Source organism: Ambystoma mexicanum, chromosome 5q (genome assembly GCF_040938575.1).
Source record: "Ambystoma mexicanum isolate Mex_15411 chromosome 5q, UKY_AmexF1_1, whole genome shotgun sequence".
NCBI classification, from domain to species: Eukaryota; Metazoa; Chordata; class Amphibia; order Caudata; family Ambystomatidae; genus Ambystoma; species Ambystoma mexicanum.
Genome location: NC_090933.1, coordinates 1,251,978,613 through 1,252,001,990, shown reverse-complemented (window position 1 = coordinate 1,252,001,990; position 23,378 = coordinate 1,251,978,613). Strand labels below are relative to the sequence as shown.

General features: G+C 46.5%; 1 protein-coding gene and 1 long non-coding RNA gene across 2 annotated transcripts in view; one reads left to right on the top strand and one right to left on the bottom strand.

Annotated features, from left to right (window-relative positions):
• The window catches only part of LOC138497983 (1-phosphatidylinositol 4,5-bisphosphate phosphodiesterase gamma-1-like), a 738,955-nt gene extending 716,325 nt beyond the window's left edge, over window positions 1-22,630 (bottom strand). Inside the window, exons 1-2 of the mRNA XM_069621756.1 lie at window positions 22,366-22,630; window positions 20,878-21,433 (exon numbers count right to left, since the gene is read on the bottom strand). Of these exons, the coding sequence (XP_069477857.1) occupies window positions 20,878-21,103 (226 nt within the window). The 5' untranslated portion in view covers window positions 21,104-21,433; window positions 22,366-22,630. The remainder of the gene's footprint in view (window positions 1-20,877; window positions 21,434-22,365) is intronic.
• The window catches only part of LOC138497984 (uncharacterized), a 613,371-nt gene that overhangs the window by 552,567 nt on the left and 37,426 nt on the right, over window positions 1-23,378 (top strand). The gene's annotated exons all lie outside the window — the stretch shown is intronic.

Genomic DNA, 23,378 nt, shown 5'->3' with positions numbered 1-23,378 from the left:
TAATAGCTCAGTGACACCGGGAAGCCAGGCGGGGGAAACAGTGTTACAGGGTTGCCGGTAACCCACCACCTACAGGCGGGTTTTACCGGCAACCCCGTAATGAGGGCCTTTATCTGAGCCTTCCGGTGGTTCCTTAATGCCCCAATAGACCTTGCTATCTGAAGGTGCTTTTCTCTTGACAGCACCATGGTTCAGGTTGACCTCTGCAGGATCTAGACCTTTGCAGTTGACACCAGTGGAAGGACTTTCTTATTCACTAAGAAATATATCTAATCTTGCTTTGTTTAAAAAGGAAGACTCATCTCCTCCGCCGTTTCCTCAATGCCTAACTAGTTGAGGTTTGTTCTAATAATTCCCTCACGCTATATGCTGCGCTCTTTAAGCACTCTACGGGCCCTCAACGCTTTAAAGTGCAATTAGTATTGCAAATAATAACATTTGAGAGGAGGGGGTGCCCAAAGCAATTCTGATGAAGGCTAACAGAACTATTCAGTTACTCTTTGGCACGTGGTGGCGGAAGAGCCCTCCACACCACGGGGGGCCGCCGCACCGCGGTTCCACACACTCCCGTGCCACTCCTGATCTTGCATTTCTGCTAAGTGTAAAGGCATGGCTTCCTTGCTGACGATACGGATGAGTTATCTTAAATACCACTTTTTTGCTCTTCAGCTGTGCGGGCTGTTTAATTGATAGGCCAGGGAGGGCCTGGTGTGGGGGTTTGGTCTGGAATTGTCTAGACCCCATAATCAGGCGGCCAGTAGCCATGTGGCTGCTCCGCAGTTCTGGCACGAGATCAAGCGCAGTTCTGCATACGTTGACTGCGCACACCGGCCGTGATATAATGCATGAGTGAACGACTGCCTACACAGCTTCCTTATGCTTCCATTCTACGTGATTTATATAGTGCTGGGCCAGAATGCCCCTTTTCAGCCATATGGGAGAGCTTTGGGATTCTCTAAATGTACAAGAGTACAAAAGCAATGAGACAATGTCAGCCAGACTCTGAGGCCTCAAGTCCTAAAGAAAAGAGGGGGGGATTCTGACATAGGCAATGGGAAGTGACGTCACGGGAAGTGAACATATCCTCAGTGATTTATGCAAATTTCATTCAATTTGGCTTTTCCAAATAAATAAAGTGCAGAGGACAAATAACAGTGGTAAAAGTGTGCCAGAAAAAGTAGTGGAACTGTGACTCTGGCTGGGGCAGGGTAGGTGGGAGGGAGCAAAGTGCACCACATGTTTCAAGGGGTTGTGTATGGGCCAGATAGACAGCCAGGTGGGTGGGACAGGCAAAAGAAGGAACATTTGCATATGGCCTTTGCGAAATCAATTGCCTCTACTCGCTGATGTGAATTCTGCTGGAACCCGATGAATAAATAGTCTGTGATCCCGGCGCATTCCCGGGTTATCCCCCAGGAGTGCATGACCGCTGCCTAAGGGACTAGTCACCGAGGACCCTATGATGACTGCACACCTGCAGAGTGGCGTGAACCACCTAGTGTTAAAATAAATTCCTGTGGACCTGGCCTGGACCGATATAAACGGTATCTTGTCATTGCATCAAATGCAATACCATCGAATGCCATACCATCGAAAAAAAGGCATCAGACAAAAAAACATTGAATGTATTTTTTAAAGGTAAAGGGTTTAGTTTAATTATAATGGGTTTTAAAGGTTAAAAAAGGGGGAAATGGGGCGGACCCCCCCATTAAAAAAAAGAAATAAAATGCATTCAATGCTTTTTTTTCGATGCCTTTTCTTCTATGGTATGGCATTGGATGGTATTGCATTCGATGCAATGACTATAAACCGTACAAACTGTAACATATAAGCACATGAGATAACAATTGGACACGTTTTCCAAATATCGGGGGGGGGGGGGGAGATATGGGGTGTCACTAGATATCATTTCATAGCGTTAGCAGGACCTCCTCCACCTTCTGATAGTTAAGATGAAGCCAGATAGAGTCCATCCAGGCTGAAACGTCATCCATGCCTCGTGACTGTGCAGTGAAACAGATCTCAGTTGGAAAGTAACTGCCATTGGGCGGCAAAATGAAGAGGCATGCTTTAACTTAAAAAAAAGAACAGTTCCGGGATGGTGAAATGGGTTGTAAAAAGTAGTGGAACTGTTAACAGTAAAAATAAAAAGTAGTGGTACTCTGCACCAGATAGTTCCCGCTCACTTCGACCTCTGACTCAATATTTGGCAAGAAGACAGATGTTCCTAAAACATTGTTGGCTAAGTATAAAAGGTGTGTAGCGTTCATATCTTAGAATCGGTAAGCAGTTCTGTGTTGCAAATGTCAATATCAGATATTGCACAGGTTTAATGTAAGAGATATCTATGATCTCATGGCTAAGTGCCACGCCTCAATACTACGAGTCCAGGGTTAGAATTCCGCCATCGCTATGGTTTACTTCAAATGAGGGCAGCAAAAATAAATGTTTTTAATTCCTTGAAAAAAATACCTGGGGGACGGCTTCCACCCAGCGGTGGACTGGCCCATCGGCCTTTCGGCCTGGGGTCGAACGGAATTCTTGTTGGTGTGGGCTGATTTTAAAAAGTCATAACATTGGGCTGAAATAAACTTTATTCAACCCAAATGTTTACGTGTGTGTGTTTAAAAAAAAAGTGAAACCTCGTTTTATCTGGCTGCTGCAGTGTTCGCCGGCGCTCTCTAAACTCTGACTATGTTACTATGTGGTCTAACCTGTGACAATTAACACTTTAAGTTCGAACGAGAAAACAGGTCTGCACCCTATGCTCTTTGTGCTTCCTGCCGCCAGTCGTCATGGTGCCATCTGTAAGGAACTCATGGTGGCAACAGTAAAGACAGACACACGTCATCACAGTTCAAGCGTGTTTATTAAACTATATAATGGGTGAGAAAAATGCCTAATCTAAACCTAAATCTACGATGGGAGCAAGCTACCACCATCAAATAATAATAAGACCCAGTGGCGTCATGTAAAATAAAAAGGGGCCTATACTAAAAAAATAACTATTGCCAATACTTACAACTAAGTTACAAAAATAGTGTGGGATAATGTTCTCAGGAAAAGAAAGAATGTTCACCAAATGATAAATCAGGATGGTAGAGCTGGGGTCTCCCTTCCCCGCGTTTTTAGCACGGGACAAGGCAGGACCTTTGAGCACAGCACAGTCCTGGGCCTCGCCAGCACGAGGCTACAGTTCCTTTCAACGATGCCAGGAACTTCCAGGGCCAAGTCTCTTTTCCTGCAAAAGTCTCTTGCATTAGAAGGCCGGCTGTACCAAAAACAACAAACAAACAAAAGTTTGTTTGGTAATTACCGTTGGGCGATTGCTCTAAGCCCCTTGGATCCCCCTCAGCCGGGCTCTGATCCTTCTTGCAACGTTAGCCTCCCTCAATCGGGTTCACTACGGCCTTTCACTCAGAAACTTATCACTTCACATTCTCAATGTTCTTTTCACATTGTGGACATCCCTCAGCCCTGTTCACACTTGTTGTCACAGTATTCATGGGTATATTACTATTTACCCTCAATTCGCAGGCATCCCTCTGTCGGGTTCACATTTGCCAGTTTCACAGTTCTCAGTTTTCCTCAATGTGTCAAAGACTTTTGAGAGTACGAGGGGTTTTGCTCGACCCTCGTAGGACCACTTTGACACTTTACACTAGCCTCTCCTAAGGCCTCTTGGTCTTCGTAGTTTCAACAAAACAACACAATCCCAAAAAGGCTTCATTCAGAGTCCTTCGAATGATCGCCTCCGCAATGCCTCACCACTCTGCTTCTGAACCTTCTACTAGGGTTTCTTTAAAGTTCAATTACACAACTTCTTTGTTCAACAATGTTGCCACCTGCAACCTTGGGCCCAGCACAGTTCGGTTTTACTATCTGTCTACTCCGACTCACCGGCTGTGCTTAACAGTTGTAGTGTCTTGTCGCAGAAGTCAATAACATCCCCATCCAGTCGCCTCTCTCGTAAAACCGCTGTTTGGTGTAGCCAGTGATCAAAGTGAGTGGGAACGGTCGGCAGCGGTGTTCCACTACTTTCATTTTTTTTTGTTTAACATTCCTCTACTTCTTACGACCATATTAACCATTCTATATAGACAATGTGTCCATTCATGTCCTTGTGCAAGTGTAAAGTTGTAATGGAAGCCTTAGTTACTAGTCACTTATACTATTGGAATGCCCCGGCTGCAACACTTGCCACATGTTGCACTATGCTTCCGCCTACCCTCTCTCTTGCCAAGACCACAGTTCCACTTCATTTTTCAGTACACTTCTACCACTGGGCGTAGCGCATCTTCTTCAAAACCTCCCCTATCAGGAGCGAGTATAGTTCCTGCAGTTTATCCCACATTGCCCCCAGTAACCACTCCCGGTCCACACCCTGCATCGTTAGCTTTGCCCTCATGCCCCTCAGCTCTCCCCACAACTGTCCCACCGTTAGCACTCTCTCACTCTTTTTTCAGGCCCCTTCCGCAATAAGGAGGTCTTGCATCGTCGCCTTGGCCACTTCCCACACTGTCTTTCAATGAACCACGCCTATGGCATTGGTCTGGAAATATTATGGATCTCTTTTCGTAAAAAGTCCCAAAATACAGGGTTTCGAAGGAGGCCATCATTGCATCACCAATGTGGCGTGCCCTTCTTCCCCTCCTCTATCCACCATTCTGTTGTGACCATCTCCTGGTCCGACCAAGTCACTGCTTCCACCCTTGGTGACGATACCATTGCGTCCTGCTCCCTCTGAAACAATCTGAGGTCAATTCCGGTGTAAGTATGGTGTGGACGAGAAAAAGGTGTATCCTTCCGCCTGGGGGAACCTGGCCCTCCACTCAAGTCCCCTTTTAATGCTAATATATATATATATATATATATATATATATATATATATAAACGCTAGTATAGAACCTAAATATAACAATCCTTAAAAAGCATTAAAAGGGGACTTAAATCATGGTATTATCTGCATCCATCACCAAACACACACACACATACAAAAACACACACGCACGCAAAAACGCACACAGACACACACGTCTCCAAACTTTCACATATGTTTCATAATGTCACAACAAGTATATACACATTTTAGCGTTTTATGTGATTAAATTGAAACAAATTCAGCGAATGCGATTTTGTCAATATTTTTTCTTTTTTTAATTTGGTCCCACATGTATTTGGTGGAGGGTCCCCCGACCCCAATCTCACTATCTTTATTATCATGATTACCCCCACACATATATTTTTGGCCAAGTTCGATTAAACATATTCGTCAAATTCAGATTCGACAAATTCTTCCATGATGTAGCCTCCCTATCCCTTTCTTTACGCCTGCAAATGAGAGAACGGGGTCAATGTAAAGGATCTGTTTTGGCGCTTAAATATATTTCCACTCATATCATCATTATTATTATTATTATTATTTATTATTACTATCGGTGCAACCAAAAGGTGCTAGCAATGAAATCAAATGGAAAGGCTAACCTCTTAGCACAAACAAGTGACAAGAACAGCTTGGGCTTCTCTACTAAAATTATAGGTGCACTGGAAACATGTAAAGCTTGGTCATGCACCCAAAGCTGGTCAGACAGCACAGCGAGTATAGCGCTCGCTTTGACATCTGTGCAGAGCCTGCTGACGCAGGTTCGAATCCCGGCAGGGCCAAACTCGGCCTTTCATCCTTCCGAGGTCGGTAAAAGAGCACCACACACCGTGGGTAATAATAAGCAGCGCTCAGATACATGAGGGTTCGTATCGCTATATAAGTGCAAATTAGTATTAATAAGGGGAATCCGGTAATGCAGGTCCTCTATTTGTATTATTGGAACTGTCTTGGGTTGAAGAAGCTATGTATAAAATAGCACTACCTGTAAGACAAAAAAACTTTCTAGAGCTACGGGTTTGGGTTACTTTTCATACCCACAACTCTCTGCGCATTGGGCTCCAAACTGGAGGGGAACTGATGACTACTGGGTGGCCTGCGGCATGTCTGACCTGGCTCAAAAGACTTTCTGTTATCTGTTAAATTAATTTGAAAGAGAAAATCCCATATAAAAAGATATAAAAATCCCTGAAAACCAATACCTCAGTGCCTTTCCTCGATCACAGACAATGTAAATGAACGTCCTGGGGGCAGCTTTAAAAAGAGCGGTCGAGGGACTCCACACACTGCATCCTGACTGGAGGCCCTGGAATTCCGTGAATTCATTAAAGGGCAAAAAAGTACGCTGAGCGCAACGGAACCTTGTGGTGGAGAAATCGAGGGGGGCCTCTAATGCGTTGTGATGCAATATTTGGGGACAGGGCCTAAAAAGGGCTTGCGCAGCCTCAAATCCCAAGTAGCTATTAAAACTTTAAAGGAGGAGTGGCCTGTGTAATTAAAGGAGTGACCTAAAAGAGCCAACCGAGTTTACATATGTTCTATAAAACAGCAAAAATGTGGATTCAAAAGATGAATTTAAATATGGTTACTGTGTGCAAACAATTTGACCAAAATAAATATTTTCAAGTATGAACCAGAATATTAAATCAAAAGGGGTCAAGTACACCATGCAATCCCACAGTTCCTCTGAAAGAAATTCATTACGCATACATACTAATTAAAAACACTTTAATGATAATCCCAGTCTTTTAATTTCCCTTTCCTGCTTGAAAAGTACCTAATTTCACATTTCTTTAACTGATGTTGTGATCCTAAGTATTACTGGATGGGACATCTACTGGCAAAGAGCAGTGCTGACACTCCTATTTTTAAAGAAATTTAGTAACAGAGGTCAGTTAGGAGAGCATTGGCTCAAGGGAAATATTTAGAGACTGCCAGGTCTGAGTTTTGGCTAGCCCTGCCCCACTTAAAGCCCTGTATGTATCACAGTGTGGAGCTGTCGGCTGTTTACACAGAGTTTTGCATTTTGGAATCACCCTGGTGGTCATGTATAATTGAAGAGTAAATTGCATTGAGGGGATCACATTGGTTTGCACTTAAGTGCAAATTATCCCATCTGTGAAATGTGTTTCACTTTTCCACCACGTACTGGAAAAGTGAAGAGTAAAACACACTCTTTCCTTTTCCTGTACATTGGTCAAAAAATATAAATGCCTCCCACCATCCCATCTCCATAGTGGGAGGCATTCATGAATCATTTTGGAAAACTGCGCAAATGTAACACAGGAGCTCGCTTCCATCCAGATTTACGTGTTGCATTTGCACCCTTGTGCAAACGGATTATAACTAGCACGGAGGGTACAGCGTGCACAGAAATGCACATATTTTCAGACTGGCCTCGGGTGGAGACGAGGAAATCATCTATTATGCACTTGTATGTAATGAATTAGTAAATAAGCCACCGAAAGGTAGTATCAGATCATTGACTTGTAAGAGCGTCGTTTTCTTGTGTATTCACATTTTATTCAGCATTTATAGGTCAACAATTTAAAATGACATCACATTTTACATATTATATAACACATATTAACTCCACCCTTCCACCCATTCAATCTCCTCTCTCGTTCTTTGTACCTTCTATCTTGTTTGGCCTTATCTTCTCTTTGCCTAACTTCCTCAAGGCTGTTCCCATCTATTTTAAGTAATATCTGTCCTCCCATCCATTCGTTCTGCGCAAGCGTTTTCTCGTCAGCCTTATCCTTCTCTCCTTTCCATCTCTTAATCTCCCTGTCTATTTCTGTCGACAGATTTGACCGCTCACACATTTCTTCTTTGCCTTGTATGATCTTATAGATGTCCTCTTTTCTCTTATTCTCCTCTGGACTATCATCGCCACTATAAACAGGGGGGTTCGTATATTGCATTACTTTACCCCATCGCCACGTTCATCTCCTTTAAAGGAAATAACCCTATTTCTTACGTACTAGCGCCTTTTTCTTTGGGTGAGGTAAGGGGAGCTGAAAGCTGAACACCTTCCTCCTTACACTGACTAAGCGTCCGCTCCTCAGGTGGTGGTTCTTCCCTTTCTTCCTGGTACATTTTTCGGAGCTCTCGAATTGCTAACCATTCCTCTGATTTCTTCCCCGTGTGCACAACGTGCAAGTATGTAGTCATGTGTTGCAATCCCGCTTTTGACAATGATCCCCCTTGTGGCCATGCCATGAACATTTGATCTGCCGTGCCTTTCACCCATTCTGCACTATACTGTTTGAGCTTGGGCATATGCTTTGGTAACTAACTCCATTTATATCATTGTGCTGTACAGAATAAGGTCATCATGACATGGTCTACAAATCCAAGAATATTTACCAAATGGGTTCATATAGATCCCTTTTCTTATTCCGATACAAAATCACCCTCTGTAATTTTGACATTTGCTGTAAATCTATCAACCATGCCGAAACCGATGGCATTGGCTCACTCTTCCAGTTCTGAAGAATACATTTTTTTGCTGAAAGCGAGGCTCTGAAGAACCAACACCTTTGCGGAAATGACAAATCCTTTATCAGTTCCTCCTCCGCGAGAATAAGAGTTGTGATCTAGTGCATGGCAGGCTATAAGGAGGGCAAACAACTGTCCACTGTGAGGCCTGTATGCAGGGGGTCTCTGGCTGCTTGGCCACAGGCTTTGAGGCCTTCCCGCACTGCACAGCTATACTCAATCGATGCCCACGGCAGCAGGAGATTTGACCAAAGACCTTCATTGGGATTTGTTCTCTCACTCTAAAATATTTTTCCAAAAGGTATTCCCTTTTTACTTCACATCTCCCACACTGTTTCTTAAACGTTCATTCACTTTCACACCTCAAATCCAACCCTTACAATTCGAATGTATCTTGTGATCACAAATGTTTATAGCACAACTTTGAGGTTGTGTGAGCATCTATTCAGACGCCCCCTTGAAGACTCACACATCCCTACTGAGCCACTGTTTATAGGAGCAAGGCAAACTTACTCCTGCAACAGGTTATGTGAATCTGTCCCCAAGACGTATATTGTATTGTCATTTGTAATTCTCCAATGGAGCACCCTTGCACACCTTAAAGCGCTGCTGCAGAGCGAAGACTAGAAAGGGCATAAACACTGGCAGGAGATTTGTTTGAGAAGTTCATCCTGGGAAGAGAAAGTTTGGTTGTAATGATGCTTTCACCCCATTCGGTGACATCCTGTATCCACCATCTGGTGCCAAATCTTTCAATAGAAACTGCACAAAACTTTGTGGCATTCATTATATATCATGTCGATCATGCAGCCTTAATCATAACATAATGATGTGTTATTTATGTAGCGAGTTTGCCAAAGCGCTGTACATAGAACATATTTACATACAACTATCACCCAACCGAAGTTGGTACTCATTTATCGACCTCGGATGGATGAAAGGCAGAGTTAGCTTTGCCGGGATTCGAACCTGCAGACCATACACAGATTGCAGCAGCGAGCGCCCAACCTACCGAGCCATCTTACTGGCTACCCGGTGTATTAACGTCCTGAGGGAACACATGGCGATAAAGCTTTCGTGAAATGCTTGTGTTGTGTGATTTCAGTTATCCTGGCTGGAGGAGGGGTGTGAGGGTGGTTAGGAGGCAGTATTTAATGCCGTGGGCCTTTTAAGGAGATGGTTTCCACATGCCTCGGTTTCTTCCTGTAGGCCAGTGGTCCCCAAACTCTGTGGCTGGCCCGCATAGGGGCGCCGAAAGCCTGAAGCATGTCCATGGGGAGAGTGTGGTACTTCAAAAGGGGATTACAGTGATTGCTTTCAATAGAAAATATAATATAAACATTTAATAGAACATAAAAGCAGTTATAGCTTTTTGGTGGGGGCCAGAAACATTATTTCTACTCTAGGCAGGACTCAGTATAAAAAAGTTTGAATACCACTGCTCTAGGCACAGTGTCCAGAGCACAGTCTCAGACTTGATGCGGCTGTACTCCGGCAGCCAAGGATGTTGAAGTACCATCAAAGCATTTTGAAGCACCCGCTGCATGCATGTAGCACTTTAAACAACTAGAAATACATCATTAAATCATCAATTCTTGGCTTGGCTGGCTGTAATTTAACAAGAAAGCACAATGCTGGAAACCATGAGGGTTTTGGGTGGAGCTAGGGGCAAGGGGTGGGTAAGGTGGAGCCATGGCAGGTAAGTGATAGGCTTGTAAAAAGTGAAAAAATAGGGCTAAAAGGAAAGAACACTATTGCCTAACTTCAACGCTGAGGCCGCCCTTCTATTGTGAAAAGGACCACAGAGAAAGAAAATGCATGACGCGCCTTCCCCTCTTTTAATTGACCGCCACTCTGACCCCTTAATGGATATTAATGGCCTGTTCTCAGTATCACACTCCCGCAGTGTCTGCAGCCATCTAGGCACGTTAAGGTGCTTAAAAAAAGACAAAATAGAGCAGAGCTCTGCCGTCCACTGGGAACAGCTGATACTGCAGGTGCAGTGCGTGGAGGTCGGTATGTGCTTGGCATTTCCCCGGATTCGGAATCTGGGGAAATCCGGCCCAACTCCAGCACTAAGAAAAGGGGGTTGGTATTTGGCCGACATGTGCACTTTTTGGGAGATTATCCCGAAATACAAACAGGTGGCTGATTGTTTAGTACGCAGCGGTCTTCCATTATACGAAACCTTTGCAGGAAATCGCTCCAATGGAAAGTGCTTATTTCCCAATGAGACTTTGTGTCCCGTAGATTCTGGATGGCCCTATGGGGGGGTGTAGTCTGCAAAAGATTTAAATGGTTAAGCAGCATGTCATGCGTCTTTTCTCAGTGCATCATGGGGCGGACTGGCCTATCGGCCGTTCAGCCATCGGCCGAACCAAATTGGACTTGATTGGGCCCTCAGACAGTTTTATAAGGAGTAGATGAGCCTTGGGGTGCACGTGCTGTTCCTGCAAACGGTATGCCTGCAACTCCGATCGCAATTGTAACTGTAAATGACACATGTATGGATGTATTCTTGAAGATGCTGTTTACTTTAAAACCATGCCCATTTGCGGCTGCTTTCAAATTAATCCCACTTCTGTCCAACTACGCCTTTACTTTGTGAATTGACCGCACTGTCCGAGTTCACTGGTCATTCTTAATTGGGCAAAATACTGCAGGAACTGCCTTCACAGGACCACGCTGCAGGGTTTTCCATCGGAGAGTGTATTTACGGGAAAAGGCTTGGGGGCAATTTCTGAAATAACCAACATTGTGAACATGTCTGGCTAGGGATGGCAGCTCAGCGAGGGTCGCTGTAATATGCCATGAAAGGCCTATCATGCAAAATAGAATAGTAGCAGCGACTGTCTGGCAGGCAAAGCACTCTGACTTATTATTTAACAACTCTCCTAGGCTGGACTGTATGGGCGCATTTACCTTTCCAATCAATTTATACAAAACAAAGGGGGGTCTGGGAGCCTCTCTACCAGCACAAACACAGCCCATTGACCTGTTGTTGGGTGGATGGGCCCTGGGAGAGTCTCAATCAAGTCTTTAGCTCACTGTCCCTTTCACAGAGGAGAAATATCCCAGCATGTCAGTCTTTGTCCTGTGCAGGGGCAGTCCAGCACCGAAATGCTATGGCAATTCTCCTCTGAACAAGAGTACCAACAGCAACCTCAGGCACGTGTTTCAGCCTTGTTGGGCCTCATCAGTGAGGTGGAGCCGTGCCTCTCTGAGAACAGTGAGCAAGAGGTCCATGTCTGGATTCCCCTGGTAATTTAGGGTGATTATAATTGGTTATTTATAACGCGCTTAATACCCAGAGGGTTCTAAGCGCGGACCCGGGGATGGAACCTGTGTTGCACCGTGCCGTCTTGTGTCCAAGGCGAGCGCGTTGCCCCTGAGCTAGCCTCCACGCTGCATTCACTGCAGCATGGAAACCTGCATCTTAAGACCACATTTGAACACTGAAGCATTTGCTGAGACCACACCTGCAGAGAACCCTACAAATTGGGCCAGTTTTCTAGCCTAAGCTCCCAATGTGAGAACAGAAGCGACAATCCCCACTACAGTTATCGTGAACCCGGGAAACCATCATATGCCAATGAGTAGACTATCTTTCTGCAGCTCAGATATGACCGGGTACTGCCAAAGCAAGCAATAGCATTAAGGTGATCAGGTTGCTGCTATATTATTCTGGGAAGCAGCTTCGTTATGCCAAGTGGCTGCTCATTTATGCCAAGTGGCAGCATCTACAAACACACGCATGCCATGCAGTGCAGCACAATTAAGCAGCAGTGCTTGACACAGTTATGCCTGCGTGTTTATTGCATATAGGCAAAAATCTAGTTCAAAGGCGCAGCGTGGTGCTGCTCGGTTAGTCCCCGGATCACTCCTCTTGCACGCCAATTTCCATCCCAGAAGATATTCATTGCTTGTCATTTCCATCCGGGCTCCACTGCATTGCCCCTTATTTTCCAACCCGCATCTCTTGCATTGCTTGTCATTTCCATCCTGGCTCATATGTTGCCGCATTTGTCCAGAATTCTATGCATTTTTGCCACGTTCTTTATCAACGCGACCCGTTGCTTGCTGTGGTCGTCTCTGCATCCTGTCTTGCTTGGGATTTGATAGTCAGATCTCTGACGTTGCTGCTGTTTTAATCCCGGGCGCCTTGCGTTGCTTTTGCCGGTTTGGTACCCCCTGTTGCTCTTTGCACCTTTCCTTCTTTTTCCCCTGTGGTTTGCTAGTTAAAGGATCTGTATGTTAATGATTTCAGACAGGGCTGTGGTCATCCAGTTCATTCGTTCAGCGTCAGCGGGTCGCTGGCGGCTGACTGTTCTTTCTGGTGTGAGTTCTTGCGCTGCACACCAAGCGGCAGACTCTTTTAGCCTGCGAGTCTGCAATCTCGCTCCAGAGGGGAGATGTCTGGACTGCCCTTGCCTTGCCAGCTTTGGTTCCTGATGAGCAATGTTACAGTTGTAGTATGTGACTGCTCAGGTCAGTCACATGTGGGGGTAATTGTACAATAATCATACAAGGAATGAATTAGAGTAAAATACATGTAGGTCTGGTGCGGTTTATGGTCATTGCATCGAATTCCTTGCATCTAAATGCATTTGCATCACATTTTTTCCATCTAAAAAATTTACCGTTTTTTAGGGGGGGGGGCGCTGGCCACGTGACAGCCCCTTCCGTAACTGTCTTGTTGGCCCTTGGGTCGCTAGCTGGCTCTACTAGTGGTGCATCGTGCGTGTTCACAGAAAACTGGACGTTTTCCCTTTTCTCCTTTCAGCGGGTTTGTCGTGGGCAGTGGTGGAAGTGGAAAAAAGGAACCGGTGGTACTCTGGCTGCATCCAAAAAAGAGGTAGTGCCGTGGGATGGTCGGACATATTAGGGGGCGGGGGTGTAGTGGTGACCAAGATCACAAACTTTTGCTCAAATTCTTGGATTTCAAGGTCTACACAGTAATAATGTCTTATGGAGTTTACTTACAGAAAAACACAAATTGCATATTAAAGCCACACGACAGCATGAAAATCCTTACAGCAACATATTAAACCAAAAGCATATCATTGTGGCATCCATTTTCCCATCCTAAAGGGTAAACTACAAGTCCCAGAATGCAAGATAATGCCAACCTGAATAATGTAGTGAACCCCACCGTACTTTTCAGTGATTTAAGGCATGTAATACAAGGAGTTGTGCGTGTAGTAAACTCAGATAGATAGATACGCACATTCTTTGTCACAAACTTCCAACTCGTTGTTATTCATGATGTTCACAACATTTGATTAGTGATTTAGAGCAAATGCATTTTTTTACATGTAAAGATAGTAGGCGTCATGGATATAAACACATCTTTACATGGGCGCTTTGTGTTGCTCACTTTGACTTGGACTATCACAGACTTGCTGTGCTTTGCGAGCTCTTTGAGTTGGGAATCTCCCAGCATGCATATGAAAGGCTCTGCCAGGGATAACGGTTTGCCACCTGGGCACCGTAGCCGCCTGCAGAGGCACAGAGGCTGTGTGTGTCCGCCTAGAGCTGAGACTTGGGAAACTGGCAGTGCTTGAATGTCCGGCCTGAGCCCATTCTGTAACTGGCTCGAGAGAAAGAAAAAGCTTCCAGGCGTTGTTTCTTGAGCCTTTGAACTAAAGGTACGCTCTGTAAAAATGAAAAGGACTAGTGGTCCTGCGCACCAATGATTTATATTACACTTCAATTTCTGGTTGTGGGTATTCGGCGCGGCATAAACGCTCAATGAGTCGCATTTCCTGTAAAGTTGTGAATTGACGCGATTCACGGATGAGGGTTTGAGGGCCACTTTTTTCTAGGTGGGGGCCGGCCACTTTTTTGAGGTGAAGGGCGGGCCACTTTTTTGTTCCAGGGTCCCGGGCCTATTTCTTGTCCCAGTCGCACCTGGAGTGCAGGATAATAATAATAGGGTATTTCTGATATAGCGCTACACAGCCATAGGTCTCAGAGCGCTGAAATAACAGCAGACATTATTACCCCGCAGAGTGCTACTCTCTCATTTGTTTTGTTGGCTGCATCACTGAGGCTGGCACTTAATGGTTCCCACCATTTACATAAAAGCTGCTTCTCCCCAGACTCCTGCGGCCCGGTTCTTCTGCTGAAGCCCCTCCCTAACCACAGCCAACCCCGCCCCGCCTTCCACCGGCCTGCACCCTCCTCGACTGTGTTCACATTTTCAGCTTTACAATTTTAAAGGGACAGTATGTGGCTACCTTTCGTTTTCAATAAATACTGTACAAACGCAAGTGATTTGGGATATTGCTGCCTGCTATTAGGAGGAATCCAGGGAAGGGAAATCAGAGGGCTCGGTCAGTTGGCAGTGCCCAGCAAGGCACTCAGTTGGCTTCCATTTTTGATTGTTGACCAAAGAAAGTCCCACAAGGCATATTCGTGGACACAGGGCTGCGATTAAAGGTGCTAACGTGACAAATGTAATGGCCTGAAATGGCAGTTACAGCATCACTACACAGGCTTCTGATGTTACATCAGAGTCAGCAAGCCATCCCATGACAGGGACGAGGCACGAGGGCAGAGCGAAAGGGATACCAGGCATACGCAGGGGCAACATGTGATCAAGGTTTACCCATACCCAGAGTTCTCTTGCACCCCACTCCCAAACAAGACTGCAGCGCTACATGACAATATTAAACATTGGCGCTTTAGGAAAACTAGTAAACACCAGAACTTGAAACAAAAGAGAAACCACATGGATTAATGAACTGTGAGCACTGCAACCACTGGGAGTCAATGACAAATACCATACCTTCATTTTTATTACATTTTCAAGTTAGTTCTTGTTATTTTACATGTATGTATTCGCTTGGCTATACAAAATTACACATGTTCACTTTTGCATTTTCAACATAAGGGCGCTTGAGCAGGGCAGAAGGTGTAGTTGGGTTGCCACATAATAAAATATTTCTCAGAGCAAGTATTTGACTTATATGGCAGATGTTATTTTAGTTGCAATTAATGTCAACCAAATACCTAGGTAGAATATTGTTATGAGCTGCCTAGTATATATTATACAGTGACTATTGACACTGACTACATTTCCTCTCAGTCTATTACCATCAGCAGGGCCAGCCTTAGGGCAGGGTCGCCTGGGCAACTGCCTGGGGCGCCATTAGTCCACCCCAGCTCATGGGAGTCTTTCAAGGTCTCCCCCAAGCTGGCGTGGTGGAAGAAGGCGTGGCAGGCGCCCTATTGAAAATAAATGCACCCTGCACTTGTGCTGGCGCCGGGCTTCCCAGCATAGGGCGCATTTAATATCAATAGGGTGCTGATGCTTAAACATTGGCGCCGTATTCCAGTAATTCACTCCCTAAATAGGCGCGGAAGTGGGAGTTAAAAAAATGTGCTCCCCCTATCCCTATGCCTGGCATTGACCAGGGAGCGTTGGAGGGAGGGCACATTTTTCTTTCACAGCCCGGGGCGCTGCCACAACTAAGAACAGTACTGACCATCAGATACTGCTATCAGCCAGCTCAATGGTACTCAGTTTCGGTATGTGGGACTATTGCCACTAACTCAATTTCCTCTTGGCCTACTACAAGCAGGTGTTACTATCAGCCAGTTGAATGGTATTTGGCTAGACTGGTAGGCGGTTGGGAAAAAAGGATCAGGTTTCAGCGCTCTGCAGATCTCTGCACTTGCTGGCGGTCGAGGACCGAATTAAATTTAAATTAGGCTGTTTAATTTACAAATTTGTCAATGAGCTTGCCCCAGAGTATTTTAGTGCCGAAGTCCATCGATACTACCCCGCCAGAGCACTGCACTCAGGAGACAAGCTTTTGTTGAATATCCTGCGCACAAAATCTGTTTCCAGAGGGGATAGGAGATTTGCAGTCTTTGCACCTAAGCTGTGAGGTCATCTCCCGATGGAGATTAGATCCTGTCAGTCACTAGTTCAGTTTAGGAAGGCTCAAAAAACCCACCTGTTCAATTAGACTCTCCCAGCTCAGGGATAGCATGTGTACACGATCTGAGCAGCACCTCATCTCGAGGCCTTGTATCCACCTGCGCCCGTAAACAAAATCAGATCAAAATCAAATCTGTATATCAGAAGGATGAAAGCCTGAACAGGTACTGCCATGTACCGAACAGAAGATTGATCACACACAGAGGTCTGCAGCAGGTGCAATGGGGAGGGCCAAACACTGTACGTGCACCTGAAGCCACGCGTTGAGAGCCAAGCAAAGCGTGGAAAATGGAACTGCTCGAGCCACCACTTAATAACGGTGGCACCCTCTGGGCACCATTCCATTGCACGGGTTTTTATTCCTCTCTGTACCCAGGCAGCGAAGGACAGACCATATGCGTACATTCCAAAGGGGGCATTGTTAGGCCAGAAGCTAACAGACATGTTTCTGCTGTTTTGGGCTTCATCAATGAAGCACAACACGTGTCCACCTTCTCGGCAAGAAAGTTTGGATTTTAGCAGTGTTTTTAGTAAGGTAAGAAATCGAGGGGGGAGGAGGGGGGCTGTAACGAAGGGTTATGGTCTATAGGATGAGCATGGCATGAAGTTTCCCCAGAATGGGACAGTGAAAAAGAAAAGCGTCTTTCTTCGTTGGTAGACTGATTTTTTGTATTGTCCCATGATGGGGATTCGCAGTGGGTCCCAGCAGCCTTGCACTGGATAGGTCTTGACACACAGGCTTCACGCATCAAGCAGTCTATCGACTGAAAGTAAAGCTCGCCAGCATTTCCGAAATAGCACAGTGCAATGTGACACTGGCTTCTCATCAGCGGAGCTCAGGTTCGAATCCCCAACATGGGACAATGAAAGCAAAGTGGCTTTTGGCTTTTGTGTTGTTGTCCCGTGCTGGTAATTCAAACCCAAGCCTCGCATTGCACTGTGCTATTTCATAGGTGCTCAATTCCTTTGGTTTCTATCAATGGGGCTTTATGTGTCAAGCAGTCTATTGAATGAAACAAACGAAATCCAACAACTCCGAAATAGCACAGTGCCATGTGACATTGGAGCAGGGCTCTGGATTGAATCCCCAGCACCGGACAAGTGGCTTTTCTCGCTGGTAGGCCGGTGGGAGCGGAGGGATCCCTGGCGCAGACCACACCATGGATTGACCAGAAGCAGCGAGTGGACTTGGGGACCTCCTGCACTGACACTCGCATAGAGTATGTGAAGCCCCATCTTGGACAGCTAGATGAGGTGGTGAACACAGCTCCTATTGACACTATAAGGCAGATTCCCATTGGGTCTCAGTAGTTGGAGTGGAAATGCATAAATATAATTAACGACCGAATCGTCTATGTTTGTCACATGAAAGTGTCCCCACTTCTCTTGAGTGGGGGGCTGGAGGGGACCCGAAATACACCTAATAGGGATGTAACAGTGAATAAAGACCGCCCCACAGATAGGAGCAGACTACAACTCCATGTGCAGGTAGTGTTTGCTTTATTTAATTACTATCGAGACAGGCTCAAATATAATCATAAAACTGTTGCAAACTGTAACTATTTATGCCTGACTCCTGAATTATTTATGATTCAACAAATTCAGGAACATCAGCAATACCTTTAAGCTAGCATGTAGAGCCTCAGACCCTGCAGCGCGAGGCGCTGCTAAACAGCAGCCATGAGGGAAACAGCAGGGCGACTCCTTCCTGCTATTCCATTTAGGTATTGCCACAAGCGGCACCTCACATAAATGGTGCCACACCCCATTGTGGCACCTGCAGAACACCACGATACAGGGCACAGTAGCACTCGGCCACCCGTGGCTCCCCTAAGAATAAGCCAAAGCTGAACTACTATGGGGCCCCTTGAGGGGCCCCGCAGTCCAACATTAAGAGTTTCCTGAGACCGACAAACTAAATACATAATTACAGGGGTTTTGCTAAACCCTGACCCTGGTAAACAGAGGGAGTGATTAGGAAGCGTGTGAACTTTGACCCCCCTTATTGTCAAAATCAAGTCCGTAATTACAACACCCTGATGCTTACAAATGTCTTACCTGCACAAGACAACCAGACATCTCTGTGCATTGCCCTACTTGCCATCACATCCCAGAACTGTTTCACACAAGCACCAGTTTTGCACTGTTTCAGGCTTATGTGGCCCCGCCCTTTACTGTGGACGATAGGCAGCATGAGCAACTTTCAATGTGTGTATGCCCTTCCCAATGAGCTGTGACCTATCAGGGAAAGGGGCCATTAGCACTCTCCAAACCACACGTGTCTGCCCCAGCCCAGTAATAAAAGATAAGACATCAATTAAACTGACTTGGGATGACCTGGGGCCTGTGAAGTACAGCTATGGCTTTTACTGCAGCTGGGCTTTCTTACTTCAAAGCCCTCATGAGCAGGCCTTGCAAATTCTTACAAATCCCACTAGACCTGGAGGGTCAGTTCCTTAATTTGCATACTCGACCTAAGAGAAATTCACTCGCCAGGTGACAAAATAATGACCTCTGGTTTCTATAAAACGTTGCTTGTCACCAAAAGCACACTTCATATTCAGTACAATGCTGCCACCCAAAGGCTAGTCATGCACATTGACACCTTTATTTGCTATTTACTGAAAACAAGGTTTGTTTTCAGTAAATGTCAAAAAAAGTTTCAAACATCCCCATACTCGCAAGCACGGTGGAGTACCCTGAAAATGGGTACTCGACCTTGCTGGAGAGTGGACTAGTAGATTTTGCAAGCCATGTAGTGCTAACCTGCAGTATACAAAAACACATCCCTTTTGTTAAGATTTCAAGGAGGCAGACCTGCGTGGATTACTGCACCTTTTTCCTCATTTTTGGGGACAAGGATGCGTACCACAGAGCAATTTAAGTGCCACCACCACGACTGTAGGTTGGGAGGCTCCCTTCAAACCTAGGGGAGGGAGCCACAGGAGCTTTTTAGGGGACCACCCCACAGTACTGGAACATATCTGGTATTCCCCTTATCAAACTCCATTCCCAGCTGTCCTGTCCTGCCATCTTGCGTCCTGTCGTACATCACGCAATGAGGGTCCTTCCCTCTTACATAGTTCCATTGTAACCACACTGCCCCCTATGTTGGTGGCCACTCACTGCACTGTATTCAGGCTGCCCAATGGGACTCCAGTGATGTCACAACCCAGGCTGAGCATTAACCCACTGTTGCCCGGCCCACAGCTCCCATATTGAAAACATCGGCATGCTGTCTACCTAACAGACTGCGGTTGGCCACAAAATGACCAGGAGGTAAAAACTTAGCTTTTGGGACTAGTTTGTTTTAATGGGCTTCCAATATTTGTGGATAAGGCAATGGGTGGTGATGGGATTTTCCTGTGGTCCCGCAATTTAGCCAAGTGACAAAGCTAGGACTAGAATTCAGGGTACTAGCTTCCACAGCAGTCAATGTAGCCACTTCAGCAAATGTTAGGCAGTGTGCAGCGCCCTCTAAAGGGATGGTTTAGCCACTGTCGCCAGTGCAGGGCCATCAACTAGATGGCTAACCTGCACGGTGTGCATAGAATACAGGTCGTCTGTAAGTGAACGGGATACTGGCACCAGGTGGGGACGGGCTAGGTTTTGGGATGCAAGGTGGCATGAAACTTAGTGCAACAGATGACATGCCAGGAGCGTGACATGTTTTGACACACACACACAAAGGTCGGACATATCAAGCACATTCACTACAGTCTGACATGGAAGCCCCTTCGCTTCCTCCACCCTAGCCCATAAGGTGGACTATGGTAAGGATTGTTTGATCAGCCCGTTTCATGGTGGGGTTAGCGAATACATTACGGTAGGGGCAATGTGGAGGGGAGGCGTTGCAGGTGGTGGCCCCCACCCCACATATAAAATGGAAAAAAGTGCAAAAAAAGAAAAGGCATGCATACAATTGCCATAGCATTTCGGTGCTGGACTGCCCATGTGGGCGGGACAAAGACTGATATGCAAATGGATATTTCCCATCTGTGAAAGGTACAGTGAGCAAAAAAGGTGTGCTGCAAACTCTAAAAGTGGGAAAAAACCGCAGAACAGGTTATCAGGCCACGTTCTTTCTGGAGAGGGGCGCCTGCTACCTTTTTATAAAAATGCATACAACCAAGGCTGGCCCAACCCGTTAGCCAATGTAAGCCACTGCCTAGGGCGAGTGTACGCCGGGCGGGCGTTGCCGAGAATGGGCACCACAACAGCAATCAGATTTGTTTTATTAGACACTGGCTGTGAAGAGGAGACAGAGACAGCAAACTGGGACTGCACACAGAAAGGCTTTGATTCTAGCGTCCGCCATCAAGCCCTGCTGTTATGATCAGAAACAAACTGCGGTTATCTGTGGTGTTTCCATGACCTGGCGTCGATGACCCCTGTTTGTCTATGACATTTGCCAAGGTTTTGCTCAATGTGAGCATAGCATAGCAGAGTATAGCATCCCAGCCAGCAACCCACCACCCCAGACATCCATGTCCATACAACCCACCTGAGATAAATTAAAAAAAAGACAACTTCCTGGCAAACTTACTTTCTCCTTCCACCTTCTCCGAGGTCCTGCTCCAGGTGATCTGCCTGGTCTCCAGCTTGACCTGGAAGGTCCTCCGCTCCGGCCGCTGAGACTTCTTCTGGTAGAAGAGGGTGAGGACGCTGCCCATCTCCAGGCTGCGCATGATCCTCCCGGCCTCGCTGGGCTCCATCCTGGGCTCTTCCGGAAAACCGTTGACATTGTTGGTCCGGGGCGCGGACATCCTCATCGCATGCCCGGGGGCGCGGGACCACAAAGGGGCCGGCGTGGTGGCAGACAGGAGTTGGCGATCGCCCAGCTTCTCTTCGGCTATTTATTGTATTTTGTATGGTGCCATCCTGCCGCCCTACAGTCGCCTCTGCGCCCACCTAGCTATGCGTGATGGTGGTCTCAACGAAATTCCCAACATCACAGCGCGGCAAGTCGCAGAGTAAAGTGGATCCGGGCCTACAGAAGACGTTGAAAATTCCCAATTCCCAACAACAAAGCCAGTGTCTCTCTTCTTCGCCGCCTCCAGCGGACACGGCAGCACCAGCACGACCGCAGAACATATAGATTGCTGTGGGAAAGAAAACACAAGGCAGGTTATTGGAATGTTGTAGCCAACAAGAAGATCAACCATGATAGGTGTGAAAGCCTGCTATCGCTGGTGGGCACTTCATTTGATTCCAGGTGTATTTTGGACTTGGTGGCTCCTGCCATCCATAGCATCCTCTTGGCGTCTGCGTTGGATTCTGTTGGTGGCTTCAATGAACCTATAAAATGGCCCTGCCATTGCTGTCCACCTGCAATCTATCTGATTGGCAGCGGTCCAGCTGTCCACCTGTAAACCAGCTGATGGGTAGCTGTCGAAGAACTCAAGCGCCAGAGCTACAAGTGGCTCCAGTCAAATTCTTTTAAATGGCAGGCCCCTTGGAATGCTGGGATCATCACCAGGACCCACTCTATCATTAAGAGTAACCTGCACAATCAGCTGCTCTTTTAAAACAAGATATATATTTTTAAGGGCTAGTGGTGTCAAGGCAATTTGCTTTATAATAAATTGTAACACTGGCCATTTATAAAATACACAGCATAAACTGTACTGTTTTTTTTTCTTCTTAAATAATACCATCTATTATTACTGCTGGCACAGCCCCGGGGGTCCCATAGTTGGCTTCTTAAAGCATGCAATGCCAGTGGCAGTTCACATAAAATGCTTAGAAGCTGGGGCTTTAAAACGGAAACGCCACCCCGGTGCCTGGCCCAGCTTGCCTCGGGCTCTCAGCTGAGTGCCCTGCTGTCAGCAGCCTAGTGATGCTGGCCAGTAGTGGGAAGGGGGGGGTCCCATTCTGTCAGCATCTGAGGGGTGCCGGGGCAGGAATAATACCACTCTATCACTAACCCCACCCACCAACAACAAAAGCTTTCAGGAAATATACATTAAAGACAGGCTGGACTAGATAGTGGCCTTGCTACTGCAGAAGAGCCAGTCAGCGCCACAGGGGTTACCTTATGTTCCTGGCCTCCTGCAGCAGGACGTCCTAATTCCCTGGCTGTCCTGGCCAAGGTCTGGGCTGGTGCTGGCTGGTGGTGCGGGCAGATCCAGCAGTGGGAGGGGAGGAGAGGGCGAGCAGGAGTGGAATTTTGCAGGGAGGTGGCGCTGCTCTGCCACCCCCACCTCCACCTCCTCCTCCTCCCGCCCCCTGGGCTGTCAGTGCTCTGCTGCCGCCCCTGACATGGGCGTCCAGAGGAAACTGCAATCTCACATGGCCGGAAAGAGAGCAGGAAGGAATTTCTGGAAGAAAAAAAAATATATAAGATAGGATCTGGGAGAAAGGAAACACGATTTGTGGCTGTTCAAACAGGGCAGAGGGGGCCATCTGGTGGTGGGAATGGGGAACAACAAAAGGGAAATATGGATAGTGGGAGAATGACCAAAGTCTACAGAAGCGCTGCTAAACACACCAGAAACCCGTCCAAGTTGCCGTGCATGAAACGGGCGCGTGTTTCAGAGCATTGTACTGAGACTGTTCAACGGGAGAGTCCAGGAGAGTCGAGTCATTTTTTCAGAACAAGCAGGTGCGTGTAGCGAGCAGATGTCCCCCTCTCTATCCCTTTCAACCTTTGCAAAGCTTCAGTCAGGTTGCCCTACCATTCGTATGGCTCCTCAGCTGGCACTCTCTTTGACATTGCACGGTGGGAAAAACAGTTTCGGTTTTTGTATAGACATGAGAAAGGCATTTGCCAGGCACAGCTGTAGTGGTATTAACTGGCCATTGGTGGTAGCAGGCACTGGCGGAGCGGGAGTGGCTGCTGCCGCGCAGCCCCACACATGGCCAAAAAATCGAAAACAGAAAAAAATACATTGTTTCTTTTTGAAGTCACTCTGCCTTCTTTTATGTTAGTAACAGAAATAATTTCTTTATGAAGGCAGTATGACTAGAAAAATATACTATTTTTTAATGAAGTCCGAGGGTTCCGCCCCGCCCCATGTCATGGAAGCCTACAGGCTGGAGGCCTCC